Source organism: Acyrthosiphon pisum, chromosome A1 (assembly GCF_005508785.2).
Source record: "Acyrthosiphon pisum isolate AL4f chromosome A1, pea_aphid_22Mar2018_4r6ur, whole genome shotgun sequence".
In the NCBI taxonomy this organism is placed as follows: domain Eukaryota; kingdom Metazoa; phylum Arthropoda; class Insecta; order Hemiptera; family Aphididae; genus Acyrthosiphon; species Acyrthosiphon pisum.
The window spans coordinates 80574793-80589049 of NC_042494.1; the positions used below are offsets into that span (position 1 = coordinate 80574793).

Below are 14257 nucleotides of genomic sequence, written 5' to 3' on the forward strand. Positions count from 1 at the left end.
TATTTAAATAAAATATTTTTTTTTTGTTCATCTTGTTATCAATTATCATGTTATCATGTTATCTTGTTATGATGTGTGATTCGTAGGTGCTGTAGCTGCTACAACCGTGGTTAACACAAGATTCTGTTTACCTTAAAGGTATATCTTAAATCGTGGTCCGTGGTTAACACACTCCTTGAGAGATAAGTGATAACAATTATTATTGATAATAATTCCCGGCTATATTCTTGATAACCTATTTCCAATATTTGTCATTTTGTTATCAGTCAACTGAATTTATTCAATTTGATGTTGTTTAAATATTACTCTTTTTTTATAGTTCAGTAATTATTTATTATGTTTTTATTAATTATTATATTTATTATTTATATATTATTTTAAGCTTTGCTTAGAATAAAATATGTTTATGATACATCATAACACTCAGTATCTGAATCCCATGTAAATTAATAATATTTTTACTATTTCGCCCCCCCCCCCCCCCCCATAGCCAAAGTCTGGAGACGCCCCTGCTTAATCTCAGTTATTCGCCTTTACTTATATCATTTATTTTCTCAATACCTGTTTATTCATAAATTAATTCAATATTTTTTTATATTTTTCTCATTTATATTCAACTCAATATTACAGTCGATTCCACATTTGGTGATATTATTAATTATGTATATTTACCTACTAAATCAAAATAGAGTCTGTTTAAAAAACTTTGCTAAGCTTTAAAATTCAAATATAACTTACATGCTAGGATATGATTACCTATAATAGTTGTAATATAAAAAAAACTATTGTGGTATAAATGTACATTATATTTATATGTAATGCAAACTAAGAAATATACCATGATGTTAGTTTGTTATTAATTGTACAGTTTTTTATGATTGCCATTATAAAAGCCATAAGCAGTGTAATAATATGTCGGTTTTTAGTTCAAATACGAGAATTAACATTTTAAAAGAAGTACCTACCCAAAACTGAGCACGCGCGATAAACAAACATACGCGATAGACATTCCTCTTCGTCAGCCACCGCTGTGGTGTCGCGGTCGATGCTTTTCTTCTCCATTGGTGTTTTCACAATAATTATGGTCGGAGGGGGGTGGCAGTTGATGTGTGGCTCGCACCAAAGAGTCAAAACAAATCGTCGTGCCGCGAGGTCTCAAGTTTCAATAGACGGCGGTGGTAGCTTTACAATAACATTTATTTATTTTCATTCCTATTTAAATGTCGAAATATTTTTCTATTCATGTAATATTATTATGGGTATATTATAATAACGAATACCGAGGACTCATCGTGACGCGCGCGTAGAAGGTAAAAAAAGTACACACGCACTTTTGACACGTCATCTTTTCTCTGTGACAAGCCATATTATTTTTTCTTACTTAGGTTTATTATTTCCGTTTTTTTCATCATCTTCTTTTAGAAATAAGTATATACCTATTCAATAATATTATTTTAATACCGTACAATACCTGTATTATTGTAATTATTTTTTAGTCTCTAACCGTTTGGTTAGTTTGTACAACAGTGAAATGGTAGATCTGTCGGTAACCTGCGACATTACATCATATACTCATAACAACTTCGTCCTTATCCCAATTGGAATGTACTGCATATATTACGGTTATTAATATCTAATAAATATAAAAATTAATTATACCTACCGGAGAAATGTTCTTATCATAATAAATTATTAAACAATTGAATATTGGTATGTCACCTCGTTTCTCTATAAACACAATTTTTTCTTAGGAATCATATGGGTTTAATTTAAAGTATCAAGTTTTTCTTTTGATTCTATAAAAATAATTTACTATGATGATTATTTCAAACGATATTTCATGACATTGTGTATTTTACAGATTAAAACAATTTTAAACTGTTTCTATAGGTTTTTAGATTGTCTTAACTTAAAAGCATGGGTAAAATAAGAAGACAATTAGTGGTAGCCAGCGGAGACTAAATTTTAGCAGTAGGTAACTAGTTAAAAATATAAAATATGTTACATCATAACATTAATTTATATATCGTCATAAAGTCTCATAAGGTATAACCAAATAGGTACCAATTGTTTTGATTATGAATTATTTTCCACATACAATTACTCAGTGTCATACCTATATCATAAAAAAAATTGGTGTTGCTCAAATCATTTTAGGAGACCTGCCCCTCATAATAGTATAATACTGTTACACTGACCTATAAAATAACCTATTTTTTCATCTATTAATACCCACCTACCCATATAAGCCTTAAGGTGTTATCTGAGGAACACTTGTACCCTATGTTACACCCCACTGCAATTATCTATTACCCATAGTAATATTAATCATGGTAACGTCACCTATTTTATAATCATAAAAATAAGTTTCAAAATGTTGGTAAACTTTTCCTTGGATTTCTAGTTTGGAAGTAAATGTTAAATTTTTACATCACTTGCAAAGATTTCTTTTATTTACTTTGGCTAATTTATTAAAATATACAAATTTCACAAATAAATTCAATTAAATATTTTTTTTTCATTAATGCTATTACTAGCTTTAATTAATTTTTACATCTATGAAAATCACGAGACGATAAATTATGAAAATAGTACTATTAGAATACAAAACGACTTTTTTCTGGGTGTATATTTTACAGTGGGAATCAGAGAGAGTTCATTCATGAATTCATGAATGAGTGAATGTTGTATGAAGTAATATTAAAAAATTGTATTGTAATATTATATTATGTGATCAAATTTTAAGAGGGATTTATGACATACCCATAATAAATGTCTATTCCTGGTTGCCTTGAGTTCAGTGATACTTACGAGTTACGAGTAGGTGGTACACTAGTCTCTGTAGTTAGTGTCCTATTCAAATTACTATATGGAACAAGGCGACGACGGCGATAACTGTTGACCGGATGACGTAAAACTGCTGTTGCTCAACGACTGCCGATCGATATAAACGTACATTTATTTATATATATATATATTATATTATATTATAATATGTATAAAAAAGTAAATGTACTTCAACGATTCCGGTCTAGTCTGTTTTGTAATTTTTAATTTATAATACACATTATAGGTACCTACCTACCTACTTATATTAATTTGTAATTGAATTATTAGGATATATTACAAAATACTTTAGGCTTACTTTTATCATAGTAGTGGGTACATCGTACATCATAGAATACTTATCCCTCTATTTATAAATGTAGGTAACTCTTTACATTCTGGGGGACTTTCTATCAGTGGCGTAATTATGGGGGATAGGTATATCTCCCTCCAGAACCTTTAAAAAAAAAATAGCTGTCTTAAATTCTCGTGAGCACTTGGCTATAAAATACTTTAAAGTTATTAAATACAAATTAATGGACAATGGTTAACTATTATCACAGTTAAAAGATAAGATTCCGGATAAAACTGAAAAAAAAGTTACAACGTAGGATATCTGATATCATTTTTAACCGCCTAAAATGTATACCTTCGTACCTAGTATAAAGTAGTATAATTGTATAAACATAGAATAAATTAAAACTGTGAATTTTATTAATAACTATTATTGTTGTAAATTACACAATAATAAGGCCTGGGATTGTAATGCCATAAAAACCCCAAATATAATATAATAAAAAGCTTTTATGCTCTAAAAATTATGATAATACACTTTCAAAATGCACTAATTTGTTTGTATTTTTAATAATTTCGTTACAAATTCTAATATAAATTTGGTTACCTAAATTATAATATGGGTACCTATATTAACTCAAAATCGTGAGTAATACGCACATAAAATTAAATTTTTCCTGGCATGCTTTTTTTTTAATACCTAATATAATGTATTGATTAAATTGATATCAATACAATTATTAAGATTTAAGACCTATTTCTTTTTTTATCTACCTACTAAATATAATATAAGACCTATTTCTCATGATCATTTAACAATTGTAAAGCATTATTGCATTAGTTATGTTGCATAAATAATAAAATCAACTAAATTTTTTTGAACTATTTTTCATTGGACTGGTAGTACTTTTTTTCTGAATATGTTGACAGTCGATTCATCTATATATTTGTAGTTAAGTACAGCCATCTAAAGTTTGGTAAACGTATAAACACATTTTTAATTGAAATACATTTCATTAGGGTACTATAACTTATTATAGCTGTATTTTTTTTTATAAAATAACCTTTTAATACAATCTTGTATCTTTTTATGTTTTTTAAATCAGAAATTTAATGATAATCAAAAAAGTATTTAATTTATTTTTGTTATATATGCTAATGAAATATTTAGCAACAGTTGTACGAGAAACGAACTTACTAAGTACTTGCTTGGCTAAATCCATGGCTTTAATTTACAAGGTTATTGGACATAGACCTATATTGTAATACAACTAAATAAAATGGCAGTGTAATGGTATAGTTTAAGTATAAGTTGCCTTTTACGGTGCAATTTTAATTCCTTAACGTGATAAGTGAGGGTTAGGTACTATTGCAATAACCTAGTATATTTAAGCCACAGCTGAATCATAAAACTTTTCCCCCATAATAATTATATGCCCATATTAAAATACTTTAGTTTCGATTATTATTATAATAATTTCAAAGGAATCATCAGTTACATACTAACATACCTAATACCTATTATGATGTACTAAGTAATCTCTATAATGTCGCATAAGAATGTAAAGATATAGGTACTTTATGTTTATTTAATCAATACGTTGTATAGGTACTGGTGTGGTGTTGAATACACAAATACATATAATAATTGTATACCTACTATCGTAGTGACCGTGTGAGATGATTAACTCAAAATTCTTCGAACAGTCGGGCGCAGGTGTGAGCTAAAAATAAAAAATGAGGTACTTTATATAAGAGACGCGTCGCGCGTGTGCAACACTCCTGGGACGCGTTTCATTGACGGGGAAACGACAGTGGCGCCAAGGCTGTTCTGTGCCGCCGTTGCCGCCACTAGTGGGCGGATAAGACTATTTGGGCGCTGTTCTGTCGTCCCACACAATGTTTTTGCATTTTCGCTCGGTCTCTGCGCGTCTTACGTCTTAGCACCGGCCACCGGGGCACCGCCGTAGCCGCCGCGCGTTCACCGGAAGTCGTCGACCGTGATAATTATTATTACCTGCGGTGTACCTACGTGTATGATAATGGTGTTATACGAACGTGTTTCGACGACGACGGTATTTAAATATTACATTATAATATAATATAATCGTCATTACCGGAAGTTCGGTGGGGTTCAGCGGTGATGAGGTGGAGTAGGTGGTTTCATCGTCATCGTCGACGCCGCTTTTCGGCGCGTGCTGTAAATATTATACCTACGAAGCGCGCGCGCGCTCGCGATTTAAATATTACGCAACGGCTGCAACACCTCTCGAGCGTTTCATTCATAATAATATAATAAATACTACGCGGTCCGGAAACGAACGCGGCCTACGACCGGCAACGACGCGCTGCCGTGCCCACTATGACCTACTCTCAATGTGCGAGCTCGCATGATAGTCTTGTGTATCACGAACGTCTTCGAGTATTTAATAATATGTATGCACGTCGTACTTTACGGCCGATGCAGATATCGACCAACGGTGGGCACGAGTTTTTGAAAGTTTTTGTTTTTTTCAAGACCTTCGCCGTAAAATCCTGCCTTGCGAAAACTCAAGTTTTATTAATCCGTATTATTTATTATCGGGCTTGATTTTGAAAACAAAATAACGATTAAATAAAGTCTTAGTATGTGGGACTGTTAATAGAAACTTACGGGATGTCGTTGCATGATTTGTTTTCAAAGCTTATAATATTATTAACTACAAAGTATAATATGTTGAATGTGTAAAATAAGATGGTATTTGATGATATTTCCCATGGATAATATAGTTTTTTAAGAGGTTATTCTGTGATTGACTTCTATTGTATGAGTATGACGTATTTCTAAGCCCCTCAATAAACATTTTGGTTTAAGTGAGCATTAAAATGTGCGGGTATTAATCTTCAAACTATTTTACGTTTTGCCATAATCTGTTTTATTTTATACTTTTCCATAAATAATTGTTTGACGTCAAGGCCAAAACTTATATCGGTTACATTATTATGCATTGTGTATATTGCTTATATGTTGAAGAATATTGATTTAATAAAATAGTAAGAGAAAAATTCATACCCACAGACCATATAACTCTGCCCACGGTTATTATATATTATATACATATTTTTTACTAACGGGCGTTTCTGAATGTGAATTTTACTTTTTTGTGAATAATTATTTATAAATCATACATAAACAGACTCTTACATTACGTATAGCCTATAGTTTTATAAATAAGTAACCTACGACCTTCATTTCTGTCTTATTTGCTTTCAATGTTTTCGATTTTGTTCCATTCATCGATTGGAACGGTATACAATAGCGTATATGTATCATGATGTCTAATACTCTAATGTATTGTCAATGCATAGCGTGGTTTAAGTGCATTTATGACTGCCGTAGGGGATTATAATTTACTATTTAGATGTAACCAAGTTAATAGTATTTTGAATTAATCGTTTAATGCTCATTGATTTTTTTTTCCCACTGTCCGAATGATATGTAAGACGTGTTCAGTTAATGATTTTGTAAAAACGTCAAAAGACTAAAGTTATGTAATTTGTTACATATTATGGAAAATACGTAAATTTATGTAGGGTGAAATAGTTTTACATAATATATAATATGATCATTGATCATGTATTAAAATGAATCTAATATCAGCTATGTATCAACATTGTAGAAGATAATACTATAATAGTGGTGTTGATAGAAAGAGTAGGTATATGAAACCGTTCGTTAAGTGTTTGATCACTAGATAGCAGCTCATGTTTTACGTTTTATATTTTTCAGTAACCTGACATTGTAAACTACCTGATACCTACCATTAATACATTTTTACAATAAATTCCAAAATAAACTCAACAACGTTCATAGAATAGGTTTTTTTTAATATCGAAGGTCCATAAAATAAATATGTTGGTTAATTGGCGATTGAAATTGATAAGATGTAACGAGGACGCTGTGTATCATTTATATCTTATTTTACATGTTCCCCGTTATAGATCCACCCTCCGCCGGCCTGACGATTGATAAGCTTTCAATCGCCAATAGTTTATGTATACATTAAACGCATTATTATTTAATGCTTTAACATAAAGAAATACATATTTTACATTCGACTTTAATCCATGCATTGATTTTTAATTTTAAATTTGTTTAAATACCACTAGAGTAAATTAAAATTAATATACTCAATAATGTTATGACTTATCCGTACAGTATTTTAAAACTTCGCCACATATGTTTTTATTTTTTAAATTAACTAAAAAGAAATAGATATTGCCGTATTGGTACTTCATTTAAAAAAAACCTAATATTTTAAATATATTGTTGTCTATGAGATCTTATTTATAAACAATTACAATTTCATTATTTATATTACTTCTTAATCTGTGTTAACAGGCAATAATTAATAATAGTACCTCCTTATTATCATTTATTCATCGACTACCGTTATCATTAACAAACTGAAAATAAATTGCTCAAAAAATAAAAATCATATCCGCTATAAATCAATATTTCAGATTGTTCAATAACACTAACTAAATACATCTATAAAAGTTTAATTAAATTGAAAAACATAATCAGAAAAAACATTTTTCACTGAAACATAATATATATTATAGTGTTGTTGTGAAGTTAACCCTTTTTTTTTTATCAAACACAATTGTTCATATGAAGTGATAGTATTTTTTTAATGTATATGAATTATAAATGGCGAGGGGATAACAATAAGACACGTGAACGCTTTAAATCCACAGCCCATGTGTGATTAGTAACAAATCGAGTTTTTCACACATCACCTCAAATAATGCATGACGCGAATACTTGCAAAGGGATATCTGATCCCCGAAAAATCGAGACGATAATATTTTGATAAAGTAAAGCAGCAAAAAATGTAAACTTTCGATACGATTTGTAATATTGTCCTCCTATATTAATACTTATTTATATATAATTATTATTAAATATACATGGAAAGAAAGAGTGTGTGAGAGAGAGAAGATACCGATTATGCTGCTGAAGTGTAACATCGATAAGAACAGAGATAGATAAAGAGAAAGAAACAGAGACAAAGGATAGGCATAAGAAAAGGGAAACATAAATAATGGGTCCGGTTTTTTATTATTATTAATACTTTTTTGGGTGTCGCGGGGGCAGCGCGCGTGTTTTATTATTGTTGTTATTATTATTATAATAGTCTATACGCACGGCAACGTATATTACGTTTATAAGAGGGGGGTTTGTCGAGCGCGTGCCCTCTGCAGCAAGCCCAGCATTCGAACGGCCGGTAGAGATCGGTCCGCCGCCGCTGCACGGCAGTCTTGTCTCCGGAGCCTCGTACGAGAGACTTGAACGACCGGCGCCGTGCTACTCCAGCCAGTCGGACATCGTACGCCGTTAACGCGCGAGTTCTCACCGCCGCGATTCTGTAGTGTGATGTGTAATAACTTTTACGATCGAACGATCGATTTCGCGTACGTTCAGCAATGAATTTTGACTGTCATTTGCAGTGAATAAGTGTTTTGTTTTCCGCATTAGATATAGACTTTTTTTTTAAAATCGATTTTATTTTATTCCCACACTTTGTGGAAATGGCTGAGTTCGACGCGAACAACAACAGTGCGCTGCCGTTACCGGAAAAAGCGCAGGAAAAATACTCACTTCGACCCAGGGCGTCGCTGAAACGCGAAGAACCTGACGAGGATCACGAAGACAATTGGAAACCATCAACTCGCGGTCGGTCCACCAAACGGCGCCAAAAACCTAAGCCCCTCAGCAGGTAAGTCGTATTATACTATTATTTCGAATAAACATTTTTCCACGACTCTTTTGTTTATGCTTTGTGGACCTGCTTGCGTACATTTTTTTTAGGCTTAAGTTAAGATAACAAATGTTTTTGTGACTAAATTTTACGATTTCTTTTTGCATTGAAAAAAAAATAACATAACTAGTTTTAGCGATAGTATAAATGTACATTTTTTTTATCGACGATTCGCTTGTAGTTTACTCTGAGTGTCCATTGGAGGAGTTTGCTAAAATAATTTTTCCGGCTTCACCGCAAAAAAAGGGATTTTGGTGTAAATAGTCTTTATGAAAATTAATTAAAAACTTAGTTATTCATTATTTTTGATAACGTAAGAATTTTTTGGCTGAAATTTAAAAATAATTATTTATGGTAATTTTTGTTTTTACAAAATTCGTTAAAATAATAAATATAAATAATGAGAGGATGATTATGTTTGCATTTTTTAGCAGTCTTCTAGACGTATTAATACATTTTCAACGAGCCATAAAAATAAATATTTGCATAGAAATATGTTAGCATACTTAGTATTATTTTTTATGATTTCTATATATGAGCGATATCCTGATTTTTATTAGGAAATTAAATTAATTATTCAAATAAAATTGTCAAGTTACCAAATTCAATCCAGTTTGTGTTATTAATTATAAAAAAAAATAATAAAATATAAATATATTTTTTTGTGATAAATTATAATTTCTAACTTCTTTAATTCTTTCTAGAAAAAATAATTTAATTAAGTAGATAATCATATTATATTGTTAAAAAATTCCTTACATAACTTTATATAGTTTGACCTATATCGAAAAAACGAATCGTCAAATACATTAAGACACACCGCGCCCGAGGGCGGTGTAATATTACGATCGAATAATATACATTTTACAACTGTAGGAGTACCCAAGGCACTAGTACCCGTAATAATGCTTAAATTAGGATTCCCGTAAGATTGCTATCGTTTGCAAATCGATTTAACGTCGTTATTGTGTAGTTACAAAGTTCTTTGTTTAAACTAAAGCCTTCGTAATAATAATAAGACATTTCCTTCCGTTTTTATTATACCTATTTTTTGATGATTTTTTATTAATTTTATTCAACAGACTTGATTTTAAAAAAAAATGATTAATTCGAGTCTTATATTAGTTTAATGTACTTATTTATCGAAATTAGGTAATGTGATCTTATAATTTTGGGTTTGCTAGGGTTACGCCCTTGGCATGTTATTTATGGATATTGATTTGAATGAATTCGGGGTGGGCGCATATTTGAACGCAGCAGCGATATGTGTTTAATTTGTTTTTTTTTTTTACAATCGAATGTTAACGTGGCTAGAAATTCCAAGTCGTATATAAAACCAAAAACACACAAAACACCACTTCGACGCCCTGTCGAAAATAAATATTCGAACATGCTTTGTCACTCGTGTACTATTATTTAAAATAATATGTTGACTTTCGATTTCTGTGAAAAATCCTAAACCCACCGATGGTAGGTACTACATTAACACGCTCGTTTTATTTTACTATAGTCATCGTGAATAACATTAGAAAATAAGAACATGTATATTTATGACGATGGTAATTATTAGGATAATCTGACTCATGTTGATATTTCTCTTTGAAAATGTATGGTATACGAATTAAAATAATTTTCATCAACTGTTCAGATTTAAAAAAAAATTAAAACCGTTGGATATCGTAAAAAAGTGATATTATAATACACTTCGCAAAATTAAAAAAAACATTACATACACATACCAACAATTCATCTACAATTATTAGTAACTGTCAACTGATAACTAATAATATCATGTAAATTGCACTAAAAATCTATAATTATTAATTGGTTACGCATATTTTCTAAATACATTTATTCACCAATGGTAATATATATTTTTATATAATGTACAAACTATGTACATAATATAAATATGTAGGACGTAGGTATATAAACTGAATCGAACAAGATGCGCATAAAAGAAAAGCATACATAATAATATATAATAATTAATAATTATACATTATATTATATTATTCTATTTATAATAAAAACAATTTAAATAAAACGTGGACATAATACGAAAAGAAATTTTTCTATTTGAACATGAGACGGTAAAATAAAAATGTTAATGCGTTTATGAAATTAATTTTAATTAATATTTTTTTAAAATATAACTACTTAATAAATTAAGTTAGGAATACTGTGCCTCTTGAAAAAAATATATTTGGGGATCTATTTATTATTATACAAAAGACCTTAATAGTACAAAACTACATTTGATAATTGAAAATATTTACATAGTTATTTTTAATTGAAGGCCTACCAAATAAATAATATCAATAAGGATGTCCCTTACCCTCTTGCCTCCTCCTCCAATTATAGGCACCCCTAATCAAGCTACACCTAACTGCCGTGCTGCGTTGCAAGTGTCGACATAGTAATAATTCGTAAACTTTTCGCAGGTATCGGAGGAAGACGGCTAACGCGCGCGAGAGGAGCCGCATGCGGGAGATCAACGAGGCGTTCGAAGCGCTCCGCCGTGCTGTTCCCCACCTGGCGGTGGACGCACACAACGAGAAGCTCACCAAGATCACCACGCTCCGGCTGGCCATGAAGTACATTTCAGCTCTCAGCGGACTCTTGACCGCCGCGCCCGGCTCTCAGTCTTCGTCATCGCCGACAACTGCCGCCGAGGCCGCGGCGGCTTCTGCTATAGCCGTGGCCACGACCACCATCTGCGGCGGCAGCATTGGTGGCGGTGGAGGACTCGTCGGGACAGCAGCGATGTCATCGTCTTCGGCGCCGCTTCCGATTACCACCGATCACTTGGCCGCGCTTGGCTGCTGTCTGTCGCCTTCGACGTCCGACGACGTGGACTCGCTGCTCAGCGAGTACGCATCTGACTTACTCTGCGGCGGCGGTGGCGGTAGCGAGTGCTCCTCCGCTGCGTCCACCGTCGGGTTCCTCGCCGATCACCATCATCACCATCATTCGGCCGCGTTCCTGCGTGACTTGCCGGGCGCGGCCGCGACTTATTCGCTGTCCCCATCGTCGTGCTCCACGTCGGCCACCGACGTCGTCGGTTTCCCGTCGCCGCTTCTGTCCGCTGACTTCCCGGTGGACGTGGCCGCGGCGTTCATGCCGTTCGCCGACCACCCGCTACCGCCAATCGACTTCAACGGTGACCCGTACATGTTCGAAGACAACTTCGCGTGCACCGAGTTTAGCTAGACCTCGCACTGTGTTACGCGCGTTTGGGTGTCGTCAAGGTGCCATATATTTACGACATACTTACATATTATATGTGTTTGGTGTACATTTTTTTAAACATTTTTTTTTGTACGTCTCCCGGGATTTTTCGAGAAAAATGTGTCGAATATTTTTAACATCGAAATAATATGATATATTTGATATTTTGACGTATACCCTGTTTGTATTGTAGCATCGCTTACTCCCGTCACGGCTAATGTAAGTCGACCGTCAATTTGATACGTGTACAAATTTTTTCCCTTCGATTTTCTCTCAAATATTTTTTCAACTGTGATATACTGTTCCCTCGTACTACGTGGCGGCGGCCGTCGATTTCGACAACTCCACCCCTCCCCATAACCCGCCCATACTCTTGCCAGTAAATCGGTTACGTGCGCTGTAATGACATTGTGTGTGCGTGTGCGCTCCTAAGTAAATTATTCTATTTGTTTTAAATGAAACGTGTACGTCTATTCCATTCGATTAATAATAATAATAAAAAAAAACCGATCTAACGTTTTAAATCCGACTGGTGAAACTGGTTATTATTTATTCTATATATATAGACATATAGACATATACCATATAATATATCTATTTTTCCTTTCGGATCTTTTCCTTGGCTCTCTTGTACATAATATTTTACACTTTGTATACGTCCTAGAACCATATAACAATCTCTACGCATATCGTCGTAAAATCGCGATTTAAAAAAAAACCTAAATACTTCTTTTTGATTTGTCATTGTTTTCACGTGCGATGAAAAAAATAATAAGATAAACGGGTTTATTCGATTAGGTTTTTTGATCGATTTCGCGATAGTCTTGATTATAGATCGTGTTTATAAACATTGCACGGAAAGCACTGCGGTATACTCGTGTTATCCGCGTAATTTTTACAATTGATGATTTATTGATGGCCAATCTATACTGGACGAATAAGCAAATCAACTCATTCGACCTCCCGTCGAGACTAAACAAAATAACCGACGTACACGTAGACGTCTTTAAATATTGGCTTAGGATAACATATTTTATTCCAATATATTCCAAACACACACATACACACACTCAGACTATGAGATCTGACACCTTTTTATTTTTACCATTTGTTATGTGCAGCTTCACGATGACGTGCGCACGTAATATTGTTCTCGCGTCCGCACGTTCATGTATGTTGCTGCACTTCGATTTTTCCCATTTCTCTGAAACTTATTGGATAGTACGCATTGTAACACTGATGGATTTCCCTACGTGTGCTGTACCCGATAAAAAAACGGGTATTTCGGTTTTTTTTCTATTGCATTTTTGTTACCTTTAGCGTTATGACGTCATTTAGTGTTGTAATTATATACTATATTTATGTGTTGTAGATAATTTATACGCATATAATGATATATTTGTACGTTAAGTTTTGTAAATTAAATTAATATTATATACTTGTACATAAAATTGATTTATTATTATCATATTATTATTTTTCAATAAATTATTCGTATTTTTAATATATTATGTGTATAGATTTGTGTTTTACGTTACCTATACTAATAAAACAGCGCGCATTGACAAGGAAAGTGTCTACGCTAATTATTATATAGTAATGAAGTAAGTACTTACTGTGTTTTGAAGAAAACTGAGAAAATTTCGACCGGTTACGTCGTTGTACAATATGACGGTGTTATGTAAGACCGGAATCGGCGACGAAAGACGGGGCAATTAATCGCCACGCGGTATATAACTACGAGCACGAAACCAACGGGTTATAGGTATACGCGTCCCCTTCTCTGTTCACCATTAAGCGTGACTGATTAATTATAATACCACGTGCGTTAAACCGTGTAATAGGTACACCTATATTTAACGAAAAATAATTATCTCACCTTTCGCGTGACATATGTTGAATCATAATAACGAATAACAATGATCGTAGGTAATAGTGTTATATATCTTGTCAACCACCTCTCATTTCGCAATCCAGGTTTTGCGCGAGACAGGTGGCCTTTCGCTATTTGCTAAACTGGTAGCGTACGTTGAGGGAAAACGAACACTTCCCCACCCCGTACGGATTGGTCATAAGCATTACTTATAAGGCTCGTTGTCGTT

At 32.9% G+C, this 14257-nt stretch overlaps 1 protein-coding gene across 1 annotated transcript; it reads left to right on the forward strand.

The window, feature by feature from the left end:
- Positions 1–8384: 8384 nt before the first annotated feature.
- LOC100160690 (neurogenin-3) lies at positions 8385–13659 on the forward strand. The gene is made up of 2 exons (XM_001945311.5): positions 8385–8882; positions 11369–13659. The coding sequence occupies exons 1-2, from the start codon at positions 8695–8697 to the stop codon at positions 12135–12137; spliced, it is 957 nt and encodes a 318-aa protein (XP_001945346.1). The 5' UTR covers positions 8385–8694; the 3' UTR covers positions 12138–13659.
- The last annotated feature ends 598 nt before the right edge of the window (positions 13660–14257 follow it).

Excerpts from the sequence above, each read along its gene's own strand:
- LOC100160690 (XM_001945311.5), top strand. The coding sequence starts at position 8,695 with ATGGCTGAGTTCGACGCGAACAACAACAGTGCGCTGCCGTTACCGGAA. Across the intron at positions 8,883-11,368 it reads AAACCTAAGCCCCTCAGCAG|GTATCGGAGGAAGACGGCTA; the intron begins GTAAGTCGTATT and ends AACTTTTCGCAG.